General features: G+C 39.4%; 1 protein-coding gene and 1 pseudogene across 2 annotated transcripts; both read left to right on the top strand.

Moving 5' to 3' along the window:
- The first annotated feature begins 2,945 nt into the window (after positions 1–2,945).
- On the top strand, positions 2,946–11,359 carry LOC309968307 (mitochondrial intermembrane space import and assembly protein 40-like; annotated as a pseudogene). The gene is made up of 3 exons: positions 2,946–2,973; positions 5,221–5,378; positions 10,930–11,359. The product of its transcript is annotated as a mitochondrial intermembrane space import and assembly protein 40-like (transcript).
- A 10,426-nt stretch (positions 11,360–21,785) lies between these two features.
- On the top strand, positions 21,786–24,962 carry MGP (matrix Gla protein). The gene is made up of 4 exons (XM_082849576.1): positions 21,786–21,900; positions 23,341–23,373; positions 24,104–24,179; positions 24,586–24,962. The coding sequence occupies exons 1-4, from the start codon at positions 21,840–21,842 to the stop codon at positions 24,725–24,727; spliced, it is 312 nt and encodes a 103-aa protein (XP_082705702.1). The 5' UTR covers positions 21,786–21,839; the 3' UTR covers positions 24,728–24,962.
- Positions 24,963–25,438: the final 476 nt, after the last annotated feature.

Below are 25,438 nucleotides of genomic sequence, written 5' to 3'. Positions count from 1 at the left end.
AAAGTCATCCCCTCCAGATTGGGAAAGGCTTTCTCTTGTCTTCTTAAAGGAAAGTGTAGAAGTAGTTATGATCATAGTCATGGTTCTTACAACAAACTCAATTATAAGCCATCATTATAAAAGTGATTTAGCAATATTTTCCATGTGACTTGGTCAAACAACAAATGCGTATTGATTGCCTGCTCTGAGCAAATCATCCCAGTGAGCTTATTTGGTTTAAATTCACTATATATAACTCAATTTTGTTGAGATTGTGCAATATATTGTTTGGTTTTATTATTATTACTATCATTATTTGGCTTATTATTGTTCCTGGTAAAGGAGTTGAAAAATAGTAAGCAAAAGGAAATCACAGTCGCTTACCCCTAAGGACTCATCCCCTTCATCCGTCCCTGAGTACCAAGCCGTTCCTTCTGTGGAGGAAGACAGGTGGGAACCTGTTTAGGAAAAGGTGTATTTTCATTTATTTTGAAAAATAAATGTAACCATTTTATTTGCATGGGCTGATGACCCTCAGATTTGTATTTCCAGTTCAAATCAGACACTGAACACCAACCACTTTCTCTATATTTCTACCTAGATATCACAAAAGCACCTCAACTCACCATATCCATTTTGATTTCTCCCACAAACTACGAACTGCTGTAAATTAGCACCGGTTGTGCAAAGCAGAAGCAAAGGAGCCGTCTCTGACACCACACCTTTACCTCTGCATTCATTGTTTCAACATCACCTTCGAAACGACTTTCATATCCCTCTTCCTTTCTTCCTTTTCAACATCGTCCTGGTTTAAGCTCCCATCACTCTAGCACATGGACTACGACAATGGCCCCCCAAATTGATCTCCCTGTGTTAACTCTTACCTCTTTCCTATCTGTTCTCTTCACTGCAGCCAAACTCATTTTTTTTAAACACAAGATAATTATATCACTCTTCTCCTTCTTAAACTTCTTCAATGGTTTTCAATTACCTTTAAGGTTCAAAGAAGTTAGATCTTTGGCATTTTCACATGGTCCTGCCTAATTCCCCAACCTGGTCTTATGTCTTTTTTTTTTTTTTTTTTCAGTTTTATTGAGGTACGATTGACAAATAAAAATTGTATATATTTAGGTTATACAATATGATTTTTTAAGGTATATAATGTGTGAAGTGATTACGATAGTCAAGTTAATTAACTCACTTATCACCTCACATAGCTACCTTTTGTGTGGTGTGCGTGTGTGTGTGTGTGTGTGTGTGTGTGTGTGTGTGTGTAATGAGAACACTTAAGATCTTGTGCCTTTAAAAACACAAAGCCTGGGCTTCCCTGGTGGCGCAGTGCTTGAGAGTCCGCCTGCCGATGCAGGGGACACGGGTTCGTGCCCCGGTCCACGAAGATCCCACACGCTGCGGAGCGGCTGGGCCCGTGAGCCATGGCCGCTGAGCCTGCGCATCCGGAGCCTGTGCTCCGCAACGGGAGAGGCCACACCAGTGAGAGGCCCGCATACCGCAAAAAAAAATTTAAAAACCACAAAGCCTAATTCCACCTTACAACTTATGTAGCTATTGTTCCTTGAGCCTGTAAGACTCTTTCTCTTCCTGTTCTTACTACCCCCTTTATACATTTAACTCTTTTTATACCTCAAATTGCAGATCAAATATTCTTCTTCAAGAAATTTTTTCCTAACCCTCTAAACTAAGTCTGGATCCTCTGTCATGTACTTTCTCAACTCACTGTACTTTTCCTTCATAATATATATATATATATTTTTTTTAAATGTGTCTCTCTCTGAGAGAACACATATTATTAGACTTCTTTTTAAAAATCTATTTTAACAGTCTGTATGTTAATTGGTGAGTTTGGCCCATTTACATTAACTAGAATTACCACCTTATTAAGACTATTTTCTACAGCACAAAGCTTTTTACATAACTAAGACTTTCTCACAGTATTTATAATTATTTGTTTATATATCATCCTCTCTATAGACTATAATTTTCTTGAGGACAGATATGAATTCCAATTAATACAGTATCTGCGCAGAAAGGCAAATATCATATGATATCGCTTATATGTGGAATCTAAACAAAGGGTACAAATGAACTTACTTACAAAACAGAAGCAGAGTCGCGGATGTAGAAAAGCTTATGGTTATGAGGGGATAAGTGGGTGAGGGATAAACTGGGAGATTGGGACTGACATATACACACTACTATCATGTATAAAATAGGTAACTAATAAGAACCCGCTGTATAGCACAGGAAACTCTACTCAATACTCTGTAAGGGCCTATATGGGAAAAGAATCTAAACAAACAAAAAAAAGAGTGGATATATGTATAACTGATTCACTTTGCTGTACACCTGAAACTAACACAATATTGTAAATCAACTATACTCCAATAAAAATTTTAAAAAAAAAGTTAACAAGAGAAAATAAAAAAAAAACAGTATCTGGAATAAAGTAAGTAGTAGTTTAAAAGTCTTGTAGAAATCAATTTTCACTGCAAAGTAAAGGAGCTGTTACAGTGGAGGATTACTGGACTAAATGTCAATATTATGACGTAGTATGAGTGTGTTTCATGTTTGGTAATTGCAATCATTGTTGCTTTTCTTGTGGTCATCCATTTACAATGCTTGGTGTCAGTTTATTTATCTCTTGTAAAAATAAAATACAGTGTGTGTGTGTGAAAGAAAAAGTCTTGTAGAAAAATTAGCAAGTGAATGAATTATCATTATTGTGCTTAGAAACTGCCTTGTCAGTAATATGTTAACTTGTTTTTATAAATTCTATCTAGCAAATAATTATTAAGTGCTTACTACTTGCCAAGCAGTGCATCATGTGTTATATTAGAATACAGATATTATGTATGTTAAAATACATAATCTTCACTTTTTAGATACTTATAATCTAATATAAATGATATATAATCCAATACAAATTATATCTACACTCACATATGAACATGCACACAGAGAACTGTTTGAAGTCAGGTAAAACCCAAGGCATCCAAGCCATGACATCTTTTTGGACAAGTCAGTTGACAGTTCCAAGCGTCCCCATAAGAACTTTGTAAAGATAAACTATATTCTCTTTATCAAGATAATATTGTAGACTATACTTTGTATTTACATGCATTTATTATGGATTTTTATTATAGACTTGCTCAGTTGTTTGCATACTTTTTATCCTAATCCTCTTTGAAGAGTACTAAGAATTGCTGCTTTTGTATGCATATATTCTATTTTTTTAATCAATTTTTGTGCATGTCACTAGTGGGCATTTTTTCTTTAAAGTATCATTTAAGCCCTAGATTAGATAGTTTAAATAATAAGTTATATGCCAGGACCTGTATAAATTTATTTAGATATTCACTGAAATGTTCCAGTATCTTTTCCTTTCTTGAGCTTTTTTTTTTTTTCCAGAACATTCAAAATGCCTGAGGGTTCTTTAACTGCCCTCGTTTGAATAATTAATTCTAATCTTACACCATATGGAAATCAACCCTACAAGCCAGGTTTGCCAAATCTCTTCATGGCAGTCCATGTGGTTGCTCTCTTTTCGTGCAACCGAAAGACACGCTGGCACGAGGGGCAGTGAGTCCGTTTTTTTACTTCTCCTTGGGCACACACAGGAAAAGTCTCAGCCAGAGGAACTGTGCCTGGCCCTCGAAGGGGTGAGTTTAGGTACAAAGCACCATATGAAGACCAAATGTAAGGCCGAGAAGTCCAAGTTAAAGTTGCCAACTGACCTCCAATTGTCGCAGGAACATTTTTACTTTTGCACCATTGTCCATTTGATTTATCCCTGGCACCAACATATTAAGTATTTAAGCCCTGCTCTTCTCAGGATTCCACGGTATAGAGAACAGCCCATATCTGTATTTGAGTTATTTCTCGTTCCCAAGAATCTTTGGCTTCAAAATATGTATCCCCACAAATCCTCCACCTCTGGCTGCTGACCTTGTGAGAAAGTTCGTATGTCATCTGAAGACGGAAAGAAAGTACTGAAATTCATTCCAAGAAATACAGCACAACTTCTGGGAAAGGCGAAAATGGCACAAAATTTTCTTCCTTTCAGCTATTCAGCAAATGTTCAGTGAGCGTAAAAAAAAAATTGCACGTAGAGAGAGAGGAGATAGCCTTAGTCTCTCTTTTTTGTGAATGAACTTTTTGTATATTACTTCTAGATAAGACATTCACATTTTTCCTTTTCTAACAAAAGTTGTGCTTTGTTTTAAGATAGTTGGCATAGATGAGAGGCTTGTTTTGGTGAACCAGAAAAAAAGCGAAGACAAGAAAGAAATGAAACTGTTTAATAAATATTATTCATTTTTTAACTTAATGAAAAAAGTAGTTAATTTAATTATTTAATTAATGATGGCCTTTTGGCCATCTTCCTATATTCTTGCTTTCTGTCCATTGAAATTCTTTTTTTTATATAAATTGATTGATTGATTGATTTTTTTTTTTTTTTTTTTTGGCTGTGTTGAGTCTTCATTGCTGCACGTGGGCTTTCTCTAGTTGCGAGTGAGGGCTACTCTTCGTTGTGGTGTGCGGGCTTCTCATTGCGGTGGCTTCTCTTGTTGCAGAGCACAGGCTCAAAGCATGTGAGCTTCAGTAGTTGTGGCCCACGGGCTCATTAGTTGTGGCTCACGGGTTCTAGGGCACAGGCTCAGTAGTTGTGGCGCACAGGCTTAGTTGCTCTGCAGCATGCGGCATCTTCCCAGACCAGGCTCAAACCCATGTCCCCTGCTTTGGCAGGCGGATTGTCAACCACTGAGCCACCAGGGAAGCCCCACTGAAATTCTTATATCTGTAATCTGCAAACGTTTGGTGCTGTACATGGAATCAGTTTCTTTCTATGACCTCAACTTGTATATACAGGTTCACTCCAGCAGATCCATGTGTAAAAACCTACACGGAAAGAAAAACCCGCAAGGGGAAAATTTACATCCCACACACAGTAAGGGAACATTTCTTGTTTTACTCTTCCAGAGGAATTCTTGCTACTCAAGTGATTTTCTTTGAAGAGAAAGGACAGTTTTTCCTGTACTTACACTATAATTTGATTTTACAATGTTATCATCTGAAAATTTTTCAGGAACATTGCTATTTCACAAAGTGGATAATCAGCTAATTTAACAGTTGGATTACCATATAAGCCAAAGGTAGAAAAAATACGAGTGAAATAGTATTTTTCCCTTCTTTGAGCATACTTATAATTATTTTGTGTTTCAGATTATAGCAATTTCCTATCTTTGCAAGGAATTAAATTTATCCTTCAACTAAAGAGCAGAGATATATTTAGTGTGTGTTATGATAGACTGCGGGAGCGGATTGTTAAGGGTAACTTCACTGAGCTCTTACAGTTTTCAAGCACTGAACAACGTTTGCAGGTAAGACAATGTATATGGGACTAGGGCTACAAAGATGAATAGAATACAAGCCCTGACTTCCCTTTGAGGAGCTTAAAATTCATTGTCATGTAAACAGACAATTTCAGTATTTTGCAGTGAAACCGGGTGTGATTTATGAAAGGGTGTCCTAGGGTTACTATGAGGACACATCAGAGGCATTTAACTCAATATGTGAATTAAACAAGAGAGTCTTTTCCTTCTTTCAGCAAGAAAGAATCCAGTCTTTCCAGAGATGACAGTTTCCTAGATAGTCACTTGGACCCTGGTGGATAAATGTGCCAGGGGTGAGAAGGGGAAGAGACCTGTGATTGTACCATCAATAGCTGAGGAAAGGGTGTGTGGCACATACGGAGAACAGAAATGCCTGTAATTCAGAGAGGAAGAAGGTGTGCACTACTAAAGAAATAAAACAGAATGCTAAGGGAGTGTTTAGGGAAGGAGAGATAACCTAGTTGGGAAGCTTACTTATGTAATACATAGTGAAGCAGGTGGTATTTGAGATAAGCCTTAAAAGATGCCCAAGGTTGCAATAGACAGAGACAGGAATGCAGAAAAAGAGATTATGCAATTAAATGAGCAAAGATGTGATGACAAACACTGAAGGATATCTTAGAACAAGTTGTTCAGTTTGGCTAGAGAACTGGTTACATTCAGAGGAAAAGTGAAAGAAAAGAATGGGACAGACAGCTGGGAATACAAGGGAACTAACATTTAATGAGCAACTACTATATTACAGACACTTACTGGGTAGTTTACAAGGATTATCTCATTAAATCTTTGCAACACTTTATGTAACAATTGTCATCCTTCACATGCTACAGTGAGGAAATGACTTATCCAGGGTCACATCACTAATTAGCAAGAATAATAAGAACTACTTTCATGGAACATTTACCATATGCCAACACTGTGCCTGCTAGATGTTCACATGCATTATCTTATTTAATCCTCACTACAACTTTATAAACTATTTTCCATCAGCACCCCCATTTTTTTCAGATAAAGAAAATGAGAATCAGAGAAATGGCAGAGATCACTAAGTGACAGAGCAGAATTCAAATTCAGTCCTGCTGACTACAAAGTGCATGCTCTTTTCCACTATCTACTATGTCACCAGAGAATTGGGGATATAAAAGGGATAGGCTACTGACTCAATTCAAGCACTGGGCAGCTGTTGTATGTTAGAAAGATGAATAAGATCCAGTGGCTAAGGTCATGGAAGCAACCTAAATGCCCATCGACAGACGAATGGATAAAGAAGATGTGGTACATATATACAATGGAATATTACTCAGCCATGAAAAGGAATGAAATTGGATCATTTGTAGAGACGTGGATGGACCTAGAGACTGTCATACAGAGTGAAGTCAGTCAGAAAGAGAAAAACAAATATCGTAGATTAACACATATATGTGAGATCTAGAAAAATGGTATAGATGAACTGGTTTGCAAGGCAGAAATAGAGACACAGATGTAGAGAACAAATGTATGGACACCAAGGAGGGAAAGTTGGTGGTGGGGGGGATGAATTGGGAGATTGGGATTGACATATATACACTAATATGTATAAAGTATATAACTAATAAGAACCTGCTGTATAAAAAATAAATTAAAAAAAATAAAAGGATCCAGCGGGTAACCTCAAAACCCTCACAGTCTGGTGAGAGAGCAAGTGTTCACGCCAGACTCTCCTCCTTACTCATCCCGGTCCCCACCCCATATCCATTTCTCCTGCCCTTCTGTTGCTCTCTCAAAACAAAACAAAACCAAAAATTACATCTTGTTCCCTTTACTTTCTCTTCCCTTCCTTTTGATCCCATTCTTACTTGCACTCATTTATCTCCTACCAAAAGCCAGAGAAAGCACTCCAATGAAAAATCCCTTCATCCCCTCAACAAAATAAAAATCTCTTTTAAAATTTCATAGTGGTCAGAAAAAAATAATGTAAGATTACAAGAAAGACAGGAAACAGGGAGAATGATAAATTGGAAGAATCAGAGTCAGGGATGATGCCACCAAGATTCAGACAAGCACTGGTTACAGGACTGTTTAAGTGAACAGCAGTGGGCAGGCTAAATTACATTTCCACAGGTCATCCCAACCCACATTTCACTGCAGCATTTTCCATCACAATTCTATCAGAGAGGAGTTAGATGTGGAAACAATCTCTTATTTCACAGCCTGTTCACTTCTTACCTTGACCAGCAGACGTGTTCTGCACTATACTCTCCCTACTACTAACCTGGAAATTTTTCCTTTCTGTCCTCTTCCAACTTTTTCTGAATTTCATCCTATTTCCAGGGTTTGCAGTGACTAGATGATGAAACAAAGGAGAGGAACTGTAGAGTTTCAGATCTCTGCCATGAGATTTTTCTCCACCGACCAAACCCCAGCTAAAAAGATTGCTTTCTTTTGTCCCAAGGATTTCAAAGCATATCAGTGTCCAGCTTGAATGAATGAAGTTATTTGACAGCACTGGGAAATGACAGCAGAGAGGGCCAGCTGGGAGGTGGTGATTTGAGTGAAATTTTTGCAAGGCATCTTGCTAGTGGTTTTCAAGCTCAAGGGTGGACACCCAAACACCAGTCAGCCCTGGAAGAACCACTTTCAAAATAGCATTAAGAACACAGTGTTCCTTCAAACCCTGGATTATATAATTATTTCTCTATCTTGTTTATCTATTCCAAGGATGAAATAATCTAGAAGCACACAATTATAGCAGTCTATTTCAATACATGTTTAGAAAGAGAATTAAACGATTTTTTCAAAAGTCACATAGGCATTGCATGGCAGTGTCAGAACTAAATTGAGCTCTTTCAGCTTCCAATTTAGTTCCCATTGGACGAGACCTTGCTGATTCAATCACTCCCACTTTTTGTCTACTCTCCTCTGCTTTGGTCATTCTTAACAATCTATTCCTTGACTATTGGGGGAAAACCAAAATAACACTAAACCAATGGAGTTAAACCTATCTTTTTGGAAATAACATTGTGTGTGTGTGTGTGTGTGTGTGTGTGTGTACTCCATGACATTACATGCCAGTGATTAATGGAGGTGCTCTACATGCGTTGTCCTATTTAATCCATCCAACAGTCCTGTGAGTCAAGTTTTATAAGGCCCGAAAAGATAGGAGACACAGAACCTGTTCTCTATTTTGCTTTGAGTTGAAGGAGCATCTTGTAAATTAAGCCCAGATTTCCAGTTTTGCTTGGGGTCTAAGTAACTGTAGAAGTTGGCTTTGTAGACACCATGGAGCCTGTATTCTTATGCCAAACCAGATGACAGTCAGCAAACATGAGTGTTCATAGACTGGGATGAGACTTGGTGATTCCTGAATTGAGACTTGGTGATTCCTGAAGTGAGATGAAAGGTTTTAAGAAGCAACATATTTGAGTTGCAGCTTGTTTGGACAAGACAGTTTAGTGTGCAGAGTGCTGGATAAAGAAATGAGGGACTTAGGTTCCAATACCTAATGCATCCCTTTCTCTGATTTTATAAGTCATTTAACTATCTGGAATTAAGTGGCAATATGCAAATCCTTAGTTTCTATTGTCTTTTTTTTTTTTTTGCGGTACGCGGGCGTCTCACTGTTGTGGCCTCTCGCGTTGCAGAGCACAGGCTCCGGACGCGCAGGCTCAGCAGCCATGGCTCACAGGCCCAGCCGCTCCGCGGCATGTGGGATCTTCCCGGACCAGGGCGTGAACCCGCGTCCCCTGCATCGGCAGGCGGACTCTCAACCACTGCGCCACCAGGGAAGCCCTCTATTGTCATATTTTAAAGGACATTGAATAAATCATTATGTTAAGTATGTATATCTTTGTTTAATTTTATCTTTAGCTCTGAAACTGGGAACTCAAGGATCCCTGTAGACACAATCACAGAATTATTTAAGTAAGTATCAGAACATTAGGGAATACTGTATGATTGTATCAGTGGTTAAAATCATATTCTTCTAAATCAAACAGCCCTGTGTTTGAATCCCGTCTTTGCCATTTAATTGCTGTGTGACCTTGGATTAAATATGTAACCTCTGAGGCTTCCCTGGTGGCGCAGTGGTTGAGAATCTGCCTGCCAATGCAGGCGACACGGGTTCGAGCCCTGGTCTGGGAAGATCCCATATGCCGCGGAGCAACTAAGGCCGTGAGCCACAACTACTGAGCCTGTGCGTCTGGAGCTTGTGCTCCGCAACAAGAGAGGCTGTGACAGTAAGAGACCCGCGCACCGCGATGAAGAGTGGCCCCCGCTCGCCGCAACTAGAGAAAGCCCTCGCACAGAAATGAAAACCCAACACAGCCAAAAATAAAGAAAGAAGCTTTCATTAAAAAAAAAAATATATATATATATATATATATATATATAAAACCTCTTAGAGCCTTAAGTTTCTCATATATAATATGTGAATAATTATACTCAGTTTGTAGGATTATTATGAGAAGTAAAGAACACAGTGAATAAAAAGTGATTATCACAGTACTTAGTATGTAGCAAAGACGATGTATGATATATCAATATTACTTGGATAGTTGTATAATTGTATTTGATATCTGCTATCATATTTTTTAAAATGAAGCTTTTAATAGAAAAGAAAAGGGTAGAGGAAATCATCTATACAGGAAGAATAGAAAAATTACAGCTGTTCTGAACCAAGAGCTCAGCTAACCTCCAGACTTCGCCTTTCCCCAGAAGTTTGTGCCCCGACTTCCCTAGATGCTCTCCCAAACTTGAGTTCAACAAAGATTGATTTTCATTTAGTTCAGCTAAGACAAATTAAGAAAAAGACAGGGATCTGATGGATGGGAAGCTATGTGGATTAATAAATCTGAGATGTAGAATCCATGCAAGGGGCTTCCCTTAGAACAGAGCTAAGAGGTCGACACTGTCTCATGAAATTGGCTAGGTGTTTCTCAATTCATTGCCTTTTGATGTCCTAGAAAGTGATTTCTGTTTCTTATCTTCAGAGATGTTGCTTCCTAACTCTTCTTTGCCTTTTTCCCTTTACTGGCAAGAGAAAGGGTTTTAGAGCTGCCAGTAAAAGGATAATATGAACTCATAAAACCAACATTTTGTAAATAAAGCTGAATCTCATGGAACTGAAAGAAAAAAATCTAACAGGAGCCAAGAAAATTTCTCAAAAAGACAACATGCCTAGTAGCAGTCTGAAAAAGACTTAGAGAAAGGATAAGAAAGGACAGAGAGCAGAAGATGTGGAATTGGTGGGGATATATATTAGCTTCATTATTACTGTACCATTATTTTAGTCACAGAAATACTATAGAAAAGGGATAACTCTTTTGGTCTATGTTCCAGGACATACCATTCTGAGAAGCTTCTCCCCACAGTAATTCCTGGCAGCTCTGTCAACCTTCCTCCTCCTTCATTCTCTCCCTGAAGTCTGAGCTTCTCATCAGTGTTTTTTGCAATGTTCTGCAAACAAAAGTACTGCTGAGTGCCCATAAAAATGTCGCTCCAAAGCCACCCGCCTCGTAGCGGAGAGGTCACGGCGTGAGGCCACGTCCACAATCGCCGCGAGGTCGGGGCGCCGGGCTGCACCACGGCCTACAGCCAGTAGGAAGGGAAGGATCGAAGCATATCTGTAACCAGAGAAGACCATGAAACTCCAAGGAACGCGGAGCTGGCGGCCGACGACCCCAATGATCCGTGCGAGGAGCACAGACGGATGCTGCCCCACGGAGACAACATCAGCTGGAACTGCCCGTGCCTTGGGGGGATGGCCAGCGGCCCGCGTGGGGAACAGTTCAAGGTGGGCTTTTCCTGCTTCCACTGCAGCAGAGGATGTCAAGGGGTCGGACTGTGTAGACCAACTCCGCGCCATGCAGGAGCACATGCAGAAGTACCCGGACCTCTATCTCCAGGAGAAAGAGGAGAAGCCAGCGGATCGATTAGAGGAAACGGCTGCCTCTGAGGCCACCGTAACCAAAGAAGAGGAGGGGTCCAGCTAATGAGGGCCCGGGGCGCTGGGCTCCGGCCTCCTTCAGAGCGTGTGAACATCTCCAAGAAAGTGTCCCTGCCTCTGTTGTGCTGTGCACTGTAATGGACAAAATAACTTATTGTGCTGATCAGGGGTCTTGGCCCCTTGACATATACACTGAAAAACGGGTTGTAGGAATGTGCGTCTCGCATGAACCTATCAGCAAATGTAGCTGCCGCTTTTGAATTCTCTTCTCAGATTGTCCTGAATTTTGCCGCTTTGAAATAATGTGCTGAATAAACTCAGCAACCAATAATCATTATCTGGGAGAGTCTTGTGAGTGAACGGACTTATTCTGATTCATTGTATCCCTTTTAGTAGATTTGATAGCTAGTTGGAAAGTGAAATAGAAACAAAACATCTTCCTTTAAAAATACTGGAGTCGGGCCATTCCTTGTAGAAGAGGCAGGAAGATCAGACCTTGAGGATTCGACGAAGCACTATGCTTCATTTCTGATATATTTTGGTTTCCAGTTTGGATTGAGCTGCAGGTTTTCTACATTTGGAAAACAGAGCTTTGGACCCTCTGAGTGACTCCTTTGTAAGTGAAGAGAAAGGCTGGTTTTTTTTCTGTTCTTGTTATTCCAAAAGCCCTGGTTTGGGGTCTGTGTTCACACTGGCTCTGTCTCAGCCTGTTCAGATGCAATGTTCTTGAGAGGTGGGGACCTAATCATTACCAAAGTAGTACCCAAGAGAGGAAACGGTGTCAATTAAAAGGAAAATGTGATTTTTACCTGAAAAAAAAAATGTCAGTCCAATGAGAAAACACATCACTTGGTCTTCTCTATGGCCAGCTGGTTGCCTAAACAAATGTCTATAGAGGAAGGGCCACTGATTAAATTTGTGATCTAAGAACACACTTTATTCATGAGAGTAGGATCTATATCTGCATTTTTCTCCACTATATTTCCAGCTTTGTGTTGGCACATAGTAAATGCTCAATAAATTTGTAAGACAGATTCACGGATAGATGGATGATGGATGACTAAAAACATGAGGCTACTTCTGGCTCTGAAAGGTGTGGCCATGATTTACTTTTCCTCCTGAGACAGGTGGAATAGGAGATCTTGTATTTCTCTATAGCTTCCGTTGCCTGGGTTATACCATACTGCCCATCTCACATGAGGAAATTCCTGTACAAGCTAAGAAAAAACCTGGCAATCATATCACTGTCTCTCCCATATCTTTGTTGTCAGTTCTGGGAGTGTCTTCAAATATTCTCTTCACGAAAAAATACTTTTCTTGGACTTCCCTGGTGGCACAGTGGTTAAGAATCCACCTGCCAATGCAAGGGGACATGGGTTTGAGCCCTGATCTGGGCAGATCCCACATGCCGCGGAGCAACTAAGACTATGAGCCACAACTACTGAGCCCGTGTGCCACAACTGCTGAAGCCTGAGCGCCTAGAGCCTGTGCTCTACAACAGGAGAAGCCACCCAATGAGAAGCCCATGCACCGCAATGAAAAGCAACGTCCTCTCGTCACAACTAGAGAAAGCCTGCGCGCAACAATGAAGAGCCAACACAGCCAAATATTAATTAATTAATTTTTTAAAAAGAATACTTTTCTTGAGTAGTAAGGGGGAAATATCTATATAACTGTTTCTCATAATTACCTAAAATCCAAATGTAAGTTAAAGCTTCATGTGGTCTAGTCTTTACAAGATATACAAATTTTAAAAATACAAAAACGATTTCAAAATTTTTTGACTATTCTCAAACAATCTTTTACTATCTAAAACAATACAATTCATAACTAAAGCCATTCTGACTTGTCTTTTCCCATGTCTTACTCTCAATGTCTCACATCCTACAGCTGCCTGAAAGCTTTTCTGTCCACAGCTCAAATCTCTACCTAAAACTCCCCCATCCAACAAACCAAGTCTACAAAGCTCTTCCCATTTCTCTCCCTCCACTTTTTATCTACCACCATTTTTTCTCTCTCTCTTCTCTCTGATGAGTTGATCTTGGCCTCTTTTGACACAAAGGACCCATCTAGAGATTCCCTGCTGATGCAGGGGTTAGGAATACACCTGCCAATGCAGGGGACAGGGGACCACAAGCCCTGGTCCGGAAGATCCAACATGTCACAGAGCAACTAAGCCCACATGCAACAGCTACTGAGCCTGAGATCTAGAGCCCACGTGCCACAACTACTGACCCTGCATGCCACAACTACTGAAGCCCATGTGCCTAGAGCCCATGCTCCACAACAAGAGAAGACACCACAATGAGAAGCCCACACACCACAAGGAAGAGTAGTCCCTCCTCAATGCAACTAAAGAAAGCCTGCATGCAGCAATGAAGACCCATTGCAGCCAAAGAAAAAAGGACCCATCGGGTTAGTTCAACTCCTCTTCATAAGAATACATGGCTGAGAGAGCCCGAAGGAAGTCCAAATCATATACAGTTTGACAAAACATGCTGTGTGGCTGACAGGGTCTTGGTGCTCTGGCCGGGTGTCAGGCCTGAGCCTCGTAAGTGGGAGAGCCGAGTTGAGGACACTGGTCCACCAGAGACCTCCCAGCCCCTTGTAATATAAAACAGCAAAAGCTCTCCAAGAGATCTCCATCTCAATGCTAAGACCCAGCTCCACTCAATGACCAGCAGGTTCCAGTGCTGGACACCCCATGCCAAGCAACTAGCAAGACAGGAACACAACCCCAGCCATTAGCAGAGAGGCTGCCTAAAATCATAATAGTTCACAGACACCCCAAAACACAGCACCAAATGCAGTCCTGCCCACCAGAAAGACAAGATCCAGCCTCATCCACCAGAACACAAGCACCAGTCTCCTCCACCAAGAAGGCTACACAACCCACTGAACCAACCTTACCCACTGGGGCAGACACCAAAAACAACAGGAAGTACGAACATGCAGCCTGCGAAAAGGAGACCACAAATGCAGTAAGTTAAGCAAAATGAGAAGACAGAGGAATATACAGCAGATGAAGGAGGAAAGTAAAAACCCACCAGACCAAACAAATGAAGAGGAAATAGGCAGTCTACCTGAAAAAGAATTCAGAGTAATGGTAGTAAAGATGATCCAAAATCTTGGAAATAGAATGGAGAAAATACAAGAAATATTTAACAAGGACCTAGAAGAGCTAAAGAGCAAACAAACAATAATGAAAAACACAATAAATGAAATTAAAAATTCTCTAGAAGGAATCAATAGCAGAATAACTGAGGCAGAAGAACGGATAAGTGAGCTGGAAGATAAAATAGTGGATATAACTACCACAGAGCAGAATAAAGAAAAAAGAATGAAAAGAATTGAGGACAGTCTCAGAGACCTCTGGAACAACATTACATGTACTAACATTTGAATTATAGGAAAAATAGAAGAATAGAAAAAGAAAGGGACTGAGAAGAATAGAAAAAGAAAGGGACTGAGAAAATATTTGAGGAGATTATACTTGAAAACTTCCCTAATGTGGGAAAGGAAATAGTCAATCAACTCCAGGAAACACAGAGAGTCCAATACAAGATAAATCCAAGGAGAAACATGCCAAGACACATATTAATCAAACTATCAAAAATTAAATACAAAGAAAAAATATTAAAAGCTGCAAGGGAAAAGCAACAAATAATATACATGGGAATCCCCATAAGCTTAACAGCTGATTTCTCAGCTGAAACTCTGCAAGCCAGAAGGGTGTGGCAGGAAATATTTAAAGTGATGAAAGGGAAAAACCTACAATCAAGGATACTCTACCCAGCAAAGATCTCATTCAGATTCAACAGAGAAATTAAAACCTTTACAGACAAGCAAAAACTAAGAGAATTCAGCACCACCAAACCACCTTTACAACAAATGTTAAAGGAACTTCTCTAGGCAGGAAACACAAGAGAAGGAAAAGACCTACAATAGCAAACTCAAAACAATTAAGAAAATGGTAATAGGAACATACATATCAATAATTACATTAACTGTAAATAGATTAAATGCTCCAACCAAAAGACATAGAATGGCTGAATGGATACAAAAACAAGACCCATATATATACTGTCTACAAGAGACACACTTCAGACCTAGGGACACATACAGACTGAAAGTGAGGGGATGGAAAAAGATATTCCATGTAAATGGAAATCAAAAGAAAGCTGGAGTAGCAATTCTCATATCAGACAAAACAGACTTTAAAATAAAGACTATTACAAGAGACAAAGAAGGATACTACATAATGATCAAGGGATCAATTGAAGAAGAAGATATAACAATTGTAAATATTTATGCATCCGACATGAGGCACCTCAGTACATAAGGCAAATGCTAAGAGCCATAAAAGGGGAAATCAACAGTAACACATATATAGTAGGGGAATTTTAACACCCCACTTTCACCAATGGACAGATCATCCAAAATGAAAATAAATAAGGAAACACAAGCTTTAAATGATACATTAAACAAGATAGGCTTTTACTAATATTTATAGGACTTTCCATCCAAAAACAGCAGATTACAGTTTCTTCTCAAGTGCTCATGGAACATTCTCCAGAATAGATCATATCTTGGGTCACAAATCAAGCATTGGTAAATAGAAAATTGAAATCATATCAAGTATCTTTTCCAACCACAATGCTATGAGACTAGATAACAATGACAAGAAAAAATCTGTAAAAAGTACAAACATATGGAGACTAAACAATACACTACTAAATAACCAAGAGACCACTGAGAAATCAAAGAGGAAATCAAAAAATACCTAGAAACAAATCACAATGAAAACACGACCCAAAACCTATGGGATGCAGCAAAAGCAGTTCTAAGAGGGAACTTTATAACAATACAATCCTACCTCAAGAAACAAGAAACATCTCAAATAAACAGCCTAACCATATATCTAAAGCAATTAGAGAAAGAAGAACAAAAAAAACCAAAGTTAGCAGAAGGAAAGAAATCATAAAGGTCAGATCAGAAATAAATGAAAAAGAAATGAAGGAAACAACAGCAAAGATAGATAAAACTAAAAGCTGGTTCTCTGAGAAGATAAACAAAATTGATAAACCATTAGCCAGACTCATCAAGAAAAAAAGGGAGAAGACTCAAATCAATAGGGTTAGAAATGAAAAAGGAGAAGTAACAACTGACACTGCAGAAATACAAAAGATCATGAGAGATTACTACAAGCAACTCTATGCCAATAAAATGGACAACCTGGAAGAAATGGATAAATTCTTAGAAAAGCACAACCTTCTGAGACTGAACCAGGAAGAAATAGAAAATATAAACAGACCAATCACAAGCACTGAAATTGAAACAGTGATTAAAAATCTCTCAACAAACAAAAGCCCAGGACCAGGTGGATTCACAGGCAAATTCTATCAAACATTTAGAGAAGAGCTAACACAATCCTCAAACTCTTCCAAAATACAGCAGAGGGAGGAACAGTCCCAAACTCATTCTATGAGGCCACCGTCACCCTGATACCAAAACCAGACAAAGATGTCACACAAAAAAAGAAAAATACAGGGCAATATCACTGATGAACATAGATGCAAAAATCCTCCACAAAATACTAGCAAACAGAATCCAACAGCACATTAAACAGATCATACACCATGATCAAGTGGGGTTTATCTCAGGAATGCAAGGATTCTTCAATATACACAAATCAATCAATGTGATAAACCACATTAAAAAATTGAAGGATCAAAACCATATGGTCATCTCAATAGATGCAGAAAAACTTTCAACAAAATTCAACACCCATTTATGATAAAAACCCTCCAGAAAGTGGGCAAAGAGGGAATTTATCTCAACACAATAAAGGCCATATATGACAAACCAGCAGCCAACATCATTCTCAATGGTGAAAAACTGAAAGCATTTCCACTAAGATCAGGAACAAGACAAGGTTGCCCACTCTCACCACTATTATTCAACATAGTTTTGGAAGTTTTAGCCACAGCAATCAGAGAAGAAAAAGAAATAAAAGGAATCCAAATCAGAAAAGAAGTGAAACTGTCACTGTTTGCAGGTGACATGATACTATACTTAGAGAATCCTAAAGATGTTACCAGAAAACTACTGGAGCTAATCAATGAATTTGATAAAGTAGCAGGATACAAAATTAATGCACAGAAATCTCTTGCATTCCTATACACTAATGATGAAAAATCTGAAAGAGGAATTAAAGAGGAATCTGAAAGAGGAATTAAGGAAGCACTCCCACTCCCATTGCAACAAAAAGAATAAAATACCTAGGAATAAACCTACCTAGGGAGACAAAAGACTTGTATGCAGAAAACTATAAGACACAGATGAAGAAATTAAAGATGATACAAACAGACGGAGAGATATACCATGTTCTTGGATTGGAAGAAGGAAATTGGGAAAATGACTATACTACCCAAAGCCATCTACAGATACAGTGCAATCCCTATCAAATTACCAATGGCATTTTTCACGGAACTAGAACAAAAAATTTTCACAACTTGTATGGAAACACAAAAGACCCCAAATAGCCAAAGCAATCTGGAGAAAGAAAAAAAGAGCTGGAGGAATCAGGCTCCCTGACTTCAGACTATACTACAAAGCTACAGTAATCAAGACAGTATGGTACTGGCACAAAAAACAGAAAAATAGATCAATGGAACAAGATAAAAAGCCCAGAGATAAACCCACACACATATGGTCCCCTTAGCTTTGATAAAGGAGGCAAGAATATACAATGGAGAAAAGACAGCCTCTTCGATAAGTGGTGCTGGGAAAACTGGACAGCTACATGTAAAAGAATGAAATTAGAATACTTCCTAACACCATACACAAAAATAAACTCAAAATGGATTAAAAACCTAAATGTAAGGCCAGAAACTTGAGCAAAATATAGGCAGAATACTCTATGACATAAATCACAGCAGATCCTTTTTGACCCACCTCCTAGAGAAATGGAAATAAAAACAAACAAATGGGACCTAATGAAACTTCAAAGCTTTTGCACAGCAAAGGAAACCTTAAACAAGACCAAAGGACAACCCTCAGAATGGGAGAAAATATTTGCAAATGAAGCAACTGACAGAGGATTAATCTCCAAAATATACAAGCAGCTCATGCAGCTCAATATCAAAAAAACAAACAACCCAATCCAAAAATGGGCAGGAGACCTAAATAGACATTTCTCCAAAGAAGATATACAGATTGCCAACAAACACATTGCCAACATGATTAGTGATGCTCAACATCACTAATCATTAGAGAAATTCAAATCAAAACTACAATGAGGTATCACCTCACAGCGGTCAGAATGGCCATCATCAAAAAAATCTACAAACAATAAATGCTGGAGAGGGTGTGGAGAAAAGGGAACCCTCTTGTTGGTGGGAATGTAAATTGATACAGCCACTATGGAGAACAGTTTGGAGGTTCCTTAAAATACTAAAAGTAGAACTACCATACGACCCAGCAATCCCACTACTGGGCATATACCCCGAGAAAACCATAATTCAAACAGAGTCATCTACCACGGTGTTCATTGCAGCTCTATTTACAATAGCCAGGACATGGAAGCAACCTAAGTGTCCATTGACAGATGAATGGATAAAGAAGATGTGGCACATATATACAGTGGAATATTACTCAGCCATAAGAAGAACCGAAATTGAGTTATTTGTAGTGAGGTGCATGAACCTAGAGAGTGTCATACAGAGTGAAGTAAGTCAGAAAGAGAAAAACAAATACCATATGATAACACATTTATATGGAATCTAAAAAAAAAAAAAAAGGTTATGAAGAAACTAAGGGCAGGACAGGAATACAGACGCAGATGTAGAGAATGTACTTAAGGACACGGGGAGGGGGAATAGTAAGCTGGGACAAAGTGAGAGAGTGGCATTGACATATATACACTACCAAATATAAAATAGATAGCTAGTGGGAAGCAGCCGCATAGCGCAAGAGGGAGGAGATATGGGGATATATGTATACATATAGCTGATTCACTTTGTTATACAGCAGAAACTAACACACAATTATAAAGCAATTACACTCCAATAAAGATGTTAAAAAAAAAAAGAATACATGGCTGGAGTTGACACATAAAAAATTGTCTTTGAGTCTCGGAGTGATACAGGAGGAGAGAAAAGGAAGAGCTCTGAATACTCACACATGTTAATCATTTTTACAAATCATGTATGAATGGGATTGAGCATAAGAGAACCCAGGCATAAATGGAAACAGTGGAAAGGAAAGATAAGAGACTCGTGAGAGATAGTTTCCAAAATAAAGTGTTAGCCTTACAAAAAGCAAGATGGTAAAGAGAGATGCGTAAACGTTTAGGAAAACCAGTGGAAGCAGTATTTAAGATAACTTGTGAAAAAGGTGAAGCTTAAATCGGAAAGAGAAATGTAAGATTTTCAAGTTTGGACTTAGCGATTGTAAAAATAAGCAATTGTGAGGTCAGAAGGCTGACAGAGCACAGATGCCATCTGCATTTGGGGGTAGAGGGGATGGCTAGAACCGACTGGAGAAAGATAAAGCTAGTGTACGTTACGAAGCACGTGTTTGTAGCCGGAGAAGAGAGAATCCTTTTTAATTCTGGAGATGGGCTGGGGGTGAGAGGTGAGTAGCCTACTCTTCTTAGGGTGAAACATTGGAATTTAACTTGTTTCAAATTATAATAATTGGGGGTTAGTGATTAAGTTGAGTACATATAAAATGCTATATGAACCATGCCATGTAGTAAACTGGCTTTTGCAAATATAATGACCTGGATGATTTATCTTGGAAAAAGGGCACAGAAGCCAACACTGAGAGCAAATTTGTGATTTAAAGAGGAAAACAACCCCCAATCTTGTGAGTATAAATTGTGATGGTCGAGTTTATCAAAGATGATCATACATTGTCTTCTTTCTGAGGTCTTTTTTAAGATTTTATCCCAAAGAATATATCTCAATATGAAAAAATCTGGAGGGAAAACCTGAATTTTATTGGTCCCTTAGAACTCAGTAATCCTTCAGACTACAACCGAGTTTTTCCTTTAACAGGAAATCCTTTATTATTTGTAAAAGCTCTTCACAGGTTGGGGTTTGGGAGGGTGAGTCCCTCCCAATAAGACAAAAAGAATGAGGCATGAGGCTCCACCTACTTGCTCATCACCGCTCTCAGAAATAAATCTTTTTTTATTGAAAAGTACCCCCACCCACCCTCATCCCAGCCCTTTTGCTGATCCAGCCCAAGTTACAGGTCCTGCAACTTTACCTCTTCTACAGTCTGCTGTTCTGTGATGCAAGTCTATTTGTTTGCCAAGAAGACTCTTTGGTACCCAGGCAACAGAGACACACCTGATAGAAAATGTTTTCTGATTGTCCAAGAGGTTAAAAAATAAAAGACCTCTGTCTACAAGACAACCAGAGACACCAAATTGCAATCTTCCTCCTAAAAGAAAAGAAACAGTGCCGCTGGTTCTGATGGTACAGTGGACGTGTGTGTTTGTGAAAATCTGTGTTGGAGGATACAGGATGGAGGTGTGTGTTTGTGAAAATCCGTGTTGGAGGATACAGGACAGCTAAAGAGCAAAGCGAATAGTAAGTAGCTCTTACTTAGCTCCTTAAAGGGGACTGTCTTGGTTGTCTCTAGGTCACCCGCATCACCTAGCAGGGTACCTTGCATCTCATCGGCCACTCACTAAAAGCATATTGAATTAGTTCATTATCAAGACAGTGCCTTCAGAAAATGCAAGATGGGTACCCACATAACCTTGCTGCACTTTACATGAGTGATATCCAGGCTGAGAGCATCAGGGCACAGGTGTGAACTCAACTCACAAAACTGGATGGGCAAGTTGTTACGGAGCCAACTGAGGAAACAGAACTCAGGGGGTCCCTGGCCATCTCTGTTCTGAACACCTGGAAAAATGCATCAGGCTATATCATCAGGTGAACACCCAATTGGTTAGGATTAAGAGTTTAACCCTACTGGAAAAATAATTCTAAATCAGTGCCAGCATAGAAAGTGAAGTCCTTTCTCCCCCAGAACCTCTCATCCATCCATCAGGGGAACAAACAGAACACTATGGCTCTGTTTATGGACCAAACCTGAAAGACCCAAAGTCAGAGCCAGGAGGGCAGACCAGAGAAGGAATTAGAAAGGCAAACATGTGTTTGTGGCAACTCCCTTCTCCGTGGACCTGTGCCAGCTCTGACCCAGACATGGGGTGGCCACAACTTGTGTACCAGGGCAGCAGCTGCTGTAGCACAGTCAGGTCCAGAAATGAGGGAAAACTGCTCACCCGGAGCAGATAATATCTGTAAGGAATGAATATTTGGGAAAAGTCCCAGTGCTAGTTGAGTGCCAACCAGTCCCCACCTTCTCCGGCCCCCTCCCACTGGTTCCTCCCCTTTCAGCTGCTCTGATTCTTATAAAAACTCCACAGCCTTTCACCAGCAGCCTGTAGGAGCCTCTCTCTCCACCGCTGCTGCACAAGACAGTGAGAGCGACCCGGAGACACCATGAGGAGTCTACTCCTTCTCTCCATCCTGGCTGCCTTTGCTGTGGCAGCTCTCTGTTATGGTGAGAACTTTCGCCTGCCATTTCTTTGTTTTTTTCTTTTCTGCCTCTGACTTCAGTTGACATGGATTTTTCCTCTCCCTCCTCCTTTTCTTCCCCCTTTCTCTATTATAATCTTAGAGGACTATGAGTTTAACATTTCCCAAGCCCTTTGCACACTGATCTGTTCCATCGAGTCTTTTTTATATCTTCAATATCCGGACTATTGTAAGTAACTTAGCAGGCAAGTTCTTTCTATGGTAAGTCACTCTACACTTGGAAATTCTGCTGTCTCAGAAAGAAGATATCAACTTCCCAGCCCCTGAGCTCTCATTTTTTTAAGGATGTGTGTTTACACTTTGATAACAATTGGTTAAGGGTATCGGTTGAATCACTCACCTTTAAGAGATTCAGTTTTCACATGAAGTTTTATGTATAGCTCTCTCTAAGAGCAAGACAGTCTCACGAACTTCCCATATTTCTTCAGTGGATGAATTTTAAAGTAAAGTTTTACATTTAAAGAACCTCAGAGAAAAATCGATTCCTTCGTTTCTATTGCTAAAAGACAAATTTTGCTTGGTTTCTATGTGTTGTTAAATATCTCTGTGTGTGTTCAAAGCTAAAGAAAGGAAATCTGAAACAAAATTATTTTTAGATCATTCAGTCTTATGCTTCAATTATCTGGGTATTCCAGGTATTCCTGAGCTCAATTATATTAATAACCATCTGTATTTTGCTTCCTCCTCTTGAAATTATTCACCAGTTTTCTGTGTCAGAAGATTTGGTTTCTTCACCTTCTTTTTAACTTTTCAATTATATTCACTTGCTTGCAAACGTGAGCTTCTTATTGCCAGATTTACCTGCTGTGCCCCGGAGAGTGGTAGAAAGAAGAAAACTGTTGCTTTGGCATCAGCTGAGTTCTTTCTCTGAACTGGCATTGTGCCCAGTGTGAGATGTCAGCTGAAGCCAGTGGTTTCTGTGGCTGTCAATTTAACACAGGCTCTTAAGAGGCTTTCAGAACCTCTTGGACACTTGTCTTGGGAAAGCCAAGCTGAGCCATCTGCCCAGCCTGCCTGGAGAAACTTACCTGTTTTCTAGGCCCTTTGTCCCTTCCTTGGCCCTGCTCTCAGTCAGGTCCCAAATTAAGCAAGGAAGGCTCTCTGGAGCCTTGTGTGCAGCGCTTAAATTGTCTTATTTCTCAAGACTAAAGACTTCATAGCCCCTGGGAAATTTTAGGCAATACCACGGGCACTAGCTCCTTCAACACCGGAAAAACTAAAGAGTAGAGATATCCCAGCAAGGACAGAGCTAGAGAAACAACTCATAAATCCTAAATGCCTGAAATCTGTAATAACCACACTGCTAAATATATTTCTCCCATCTTTTGGGCTCTTCCCTCCCCTTCCTTCCCTATATTTAGACTATATATTTAGCAATAAAATGGGTCTTTTTTTTTAATTCCAGAATCTCATGAAAGCATGGAATCCTATGAAATCAGTAAGTGAATATTTGACTTCCTTATTGAAATCTCATGTATTGAAGAACCTCTCCCAATTCTTAAATAGACAAAAAGGTAATATATTTAACAGGGAGGGAAAAGAGGGTCTCTTTTGGAAAACTAAAGTAAATTTAAAAATTCAACTATAAAAATCACCAGATGAGCAATTTTTTAAGTTTGAAATAGTGTAAGATGGCAAGTATGCTTTCAACATACTTAGGAGCCATAAAATCTCATTTGGAAATTTTAAGTCGGTACCACACCAACCACACAGATGGAAAACAGGAGTAATGACAAAGTACAGAATTGGAGGCCGAGTCTGCTGGGAGACCACAGGCATCAGCAGTTGGATGCTATCAAACATCAACTTATAAAGACTGAGTATAGGAATAAATAGCATATCACTCTCATCTTTAATTTGTTCATTATTTTTATGATGGTTAAACTGTTCATTTACTGGAAATCTAAAATTATGCTTAACAAGGCCTCAGGACAGGGAGAATTTCTCCTCACAGGAATAAAAAACACAGTGAGTAGGAATACCAAGATCAGGTATTTGATCAGGCAGTTTACGAAATCTGCTCTATCTACCCATTTAATTTTCGCAGATCTCTAGTTACAAGCAATGTATGAATGAATGAACTTTCAAATATGTTTTTGTCAGAGAATATTCATGGAAATATTTTCAACAACTGTCACCCTAAGACTGCACTTATTTTCTGTTTTAAGATCCCTTCATTAACAGGAGAAATGCTAATATCTTTATATCCCCGCAACAGAGATGGAGGGTGAAAGCCCAAGAGAGGTAGGTGACAAAACTTGATGGGGGAGGTCATCTTTCCCAGATCTGAATGGAGTGAGAAATGAGTTTTTTTCATCATATATATTATTTCTAATTATATTCCCAAATCAAAGAATTTAAAAACAATGTACAGAAAACAACTGAATTTCTAGAAGACTATTTTGTGAAAGGCCCAGAAAGGAGAGGGAGGGAGGAGGAAAAGGAGGACAGAGAGAAAATTTCTATTTCCATTAAAAAAGAAAATCCCTTTTCCACCTTGCCTCCCTGTTCTACAAGTATCTCTTCATATTGGGGGATGAATAAGATCTCTCTATGATATTTTCTTATTCTTTTTTTTTCTTTTCCTTTTTCTCATTTCTCCACTTTCTTTATGCCTCTCAATTTGGGGCTCTTTTCTTTCACTTTCTAGAATCCGAGAACGCAGCAAACCTGCATATGAGATCAACAGGGAAGCTTGTGATGACTTCAAACTTTGCGAACGCTATGCCTTGGTTTATGGATACAATGCTGCCTACAATCGCTATTTCCGGCAGCGCCCAGGGGCCAAATGAGATTGGAAAAAGTTTCTTTCCAGAGCCTGGTGCCTGGTTTTGTATTCCCTTGCAGTAGCATCACTGAACTATATAGACACATACGAATTGCTTAATTGTTCCTTAAATGTTCTTGTCTGGCTGCACTCCTCTTTCCTGCCCCCAGTTGAAAAGTAATGAAAGTGCAGTGGAGTGAAGGTCAAAGGGAAGTTAAGATGTGTGATTATTCCATAATAAACTTCTGGTAGGATACTTACATTTTGTGAGTCTGATTTATTCTGGGAAAATCCTGAAATAGTTCAATCAAGGCCCACCTAGCCCAGAGCAGTAGATTCTGCTAATCGTGTTCTAATGTTGATTAGAAGCATAAGTGCATAGGAAGAACACATCTTAGAAGACACTCACTCACCCATAACTTGTCTAGACTCTCTCTACCTTGGGATCAGTGAATCACTGCTTCCTAGTATATGTTTTCCAGGATCTTCAAGCATCATAGATGATCAGTCATATGATTTTCCTGCTCCCAAACTCTTTTCCTCGGCTGCCGTGCAGCATGTGGGATCTTAGCTCCTCCACCAGGGATTGAACCCACTCCCCTTGCATTGGAAGTGCAGAGTCTTAACCACTGGACCTCCAGGGAAGTCCCCTGCTCCCAAACTTCAAATGACTCCTAAATTCCTTCCATGTGGATTCCAGACTCTGTACCTTGGCTATTCACCCTCACCTGAATGT

Source organism: Leucopleurus acutus (assembly GCF_964270905.1).
Source record: "Leucopleurus acutus genome assembly, chromosome: 11".
In the NCBI taxonomy this organism is placed as follows: domain Eukaryota; kingdom Metazoa; phylum Chordata; class Mammalia; order Artiodactyla; family Delphinidae; genus Leucopleurus; species Leucopleurus acutus.
This window is presented reverse-complemented; position numbering and strand designations above follow the sequence as displayed.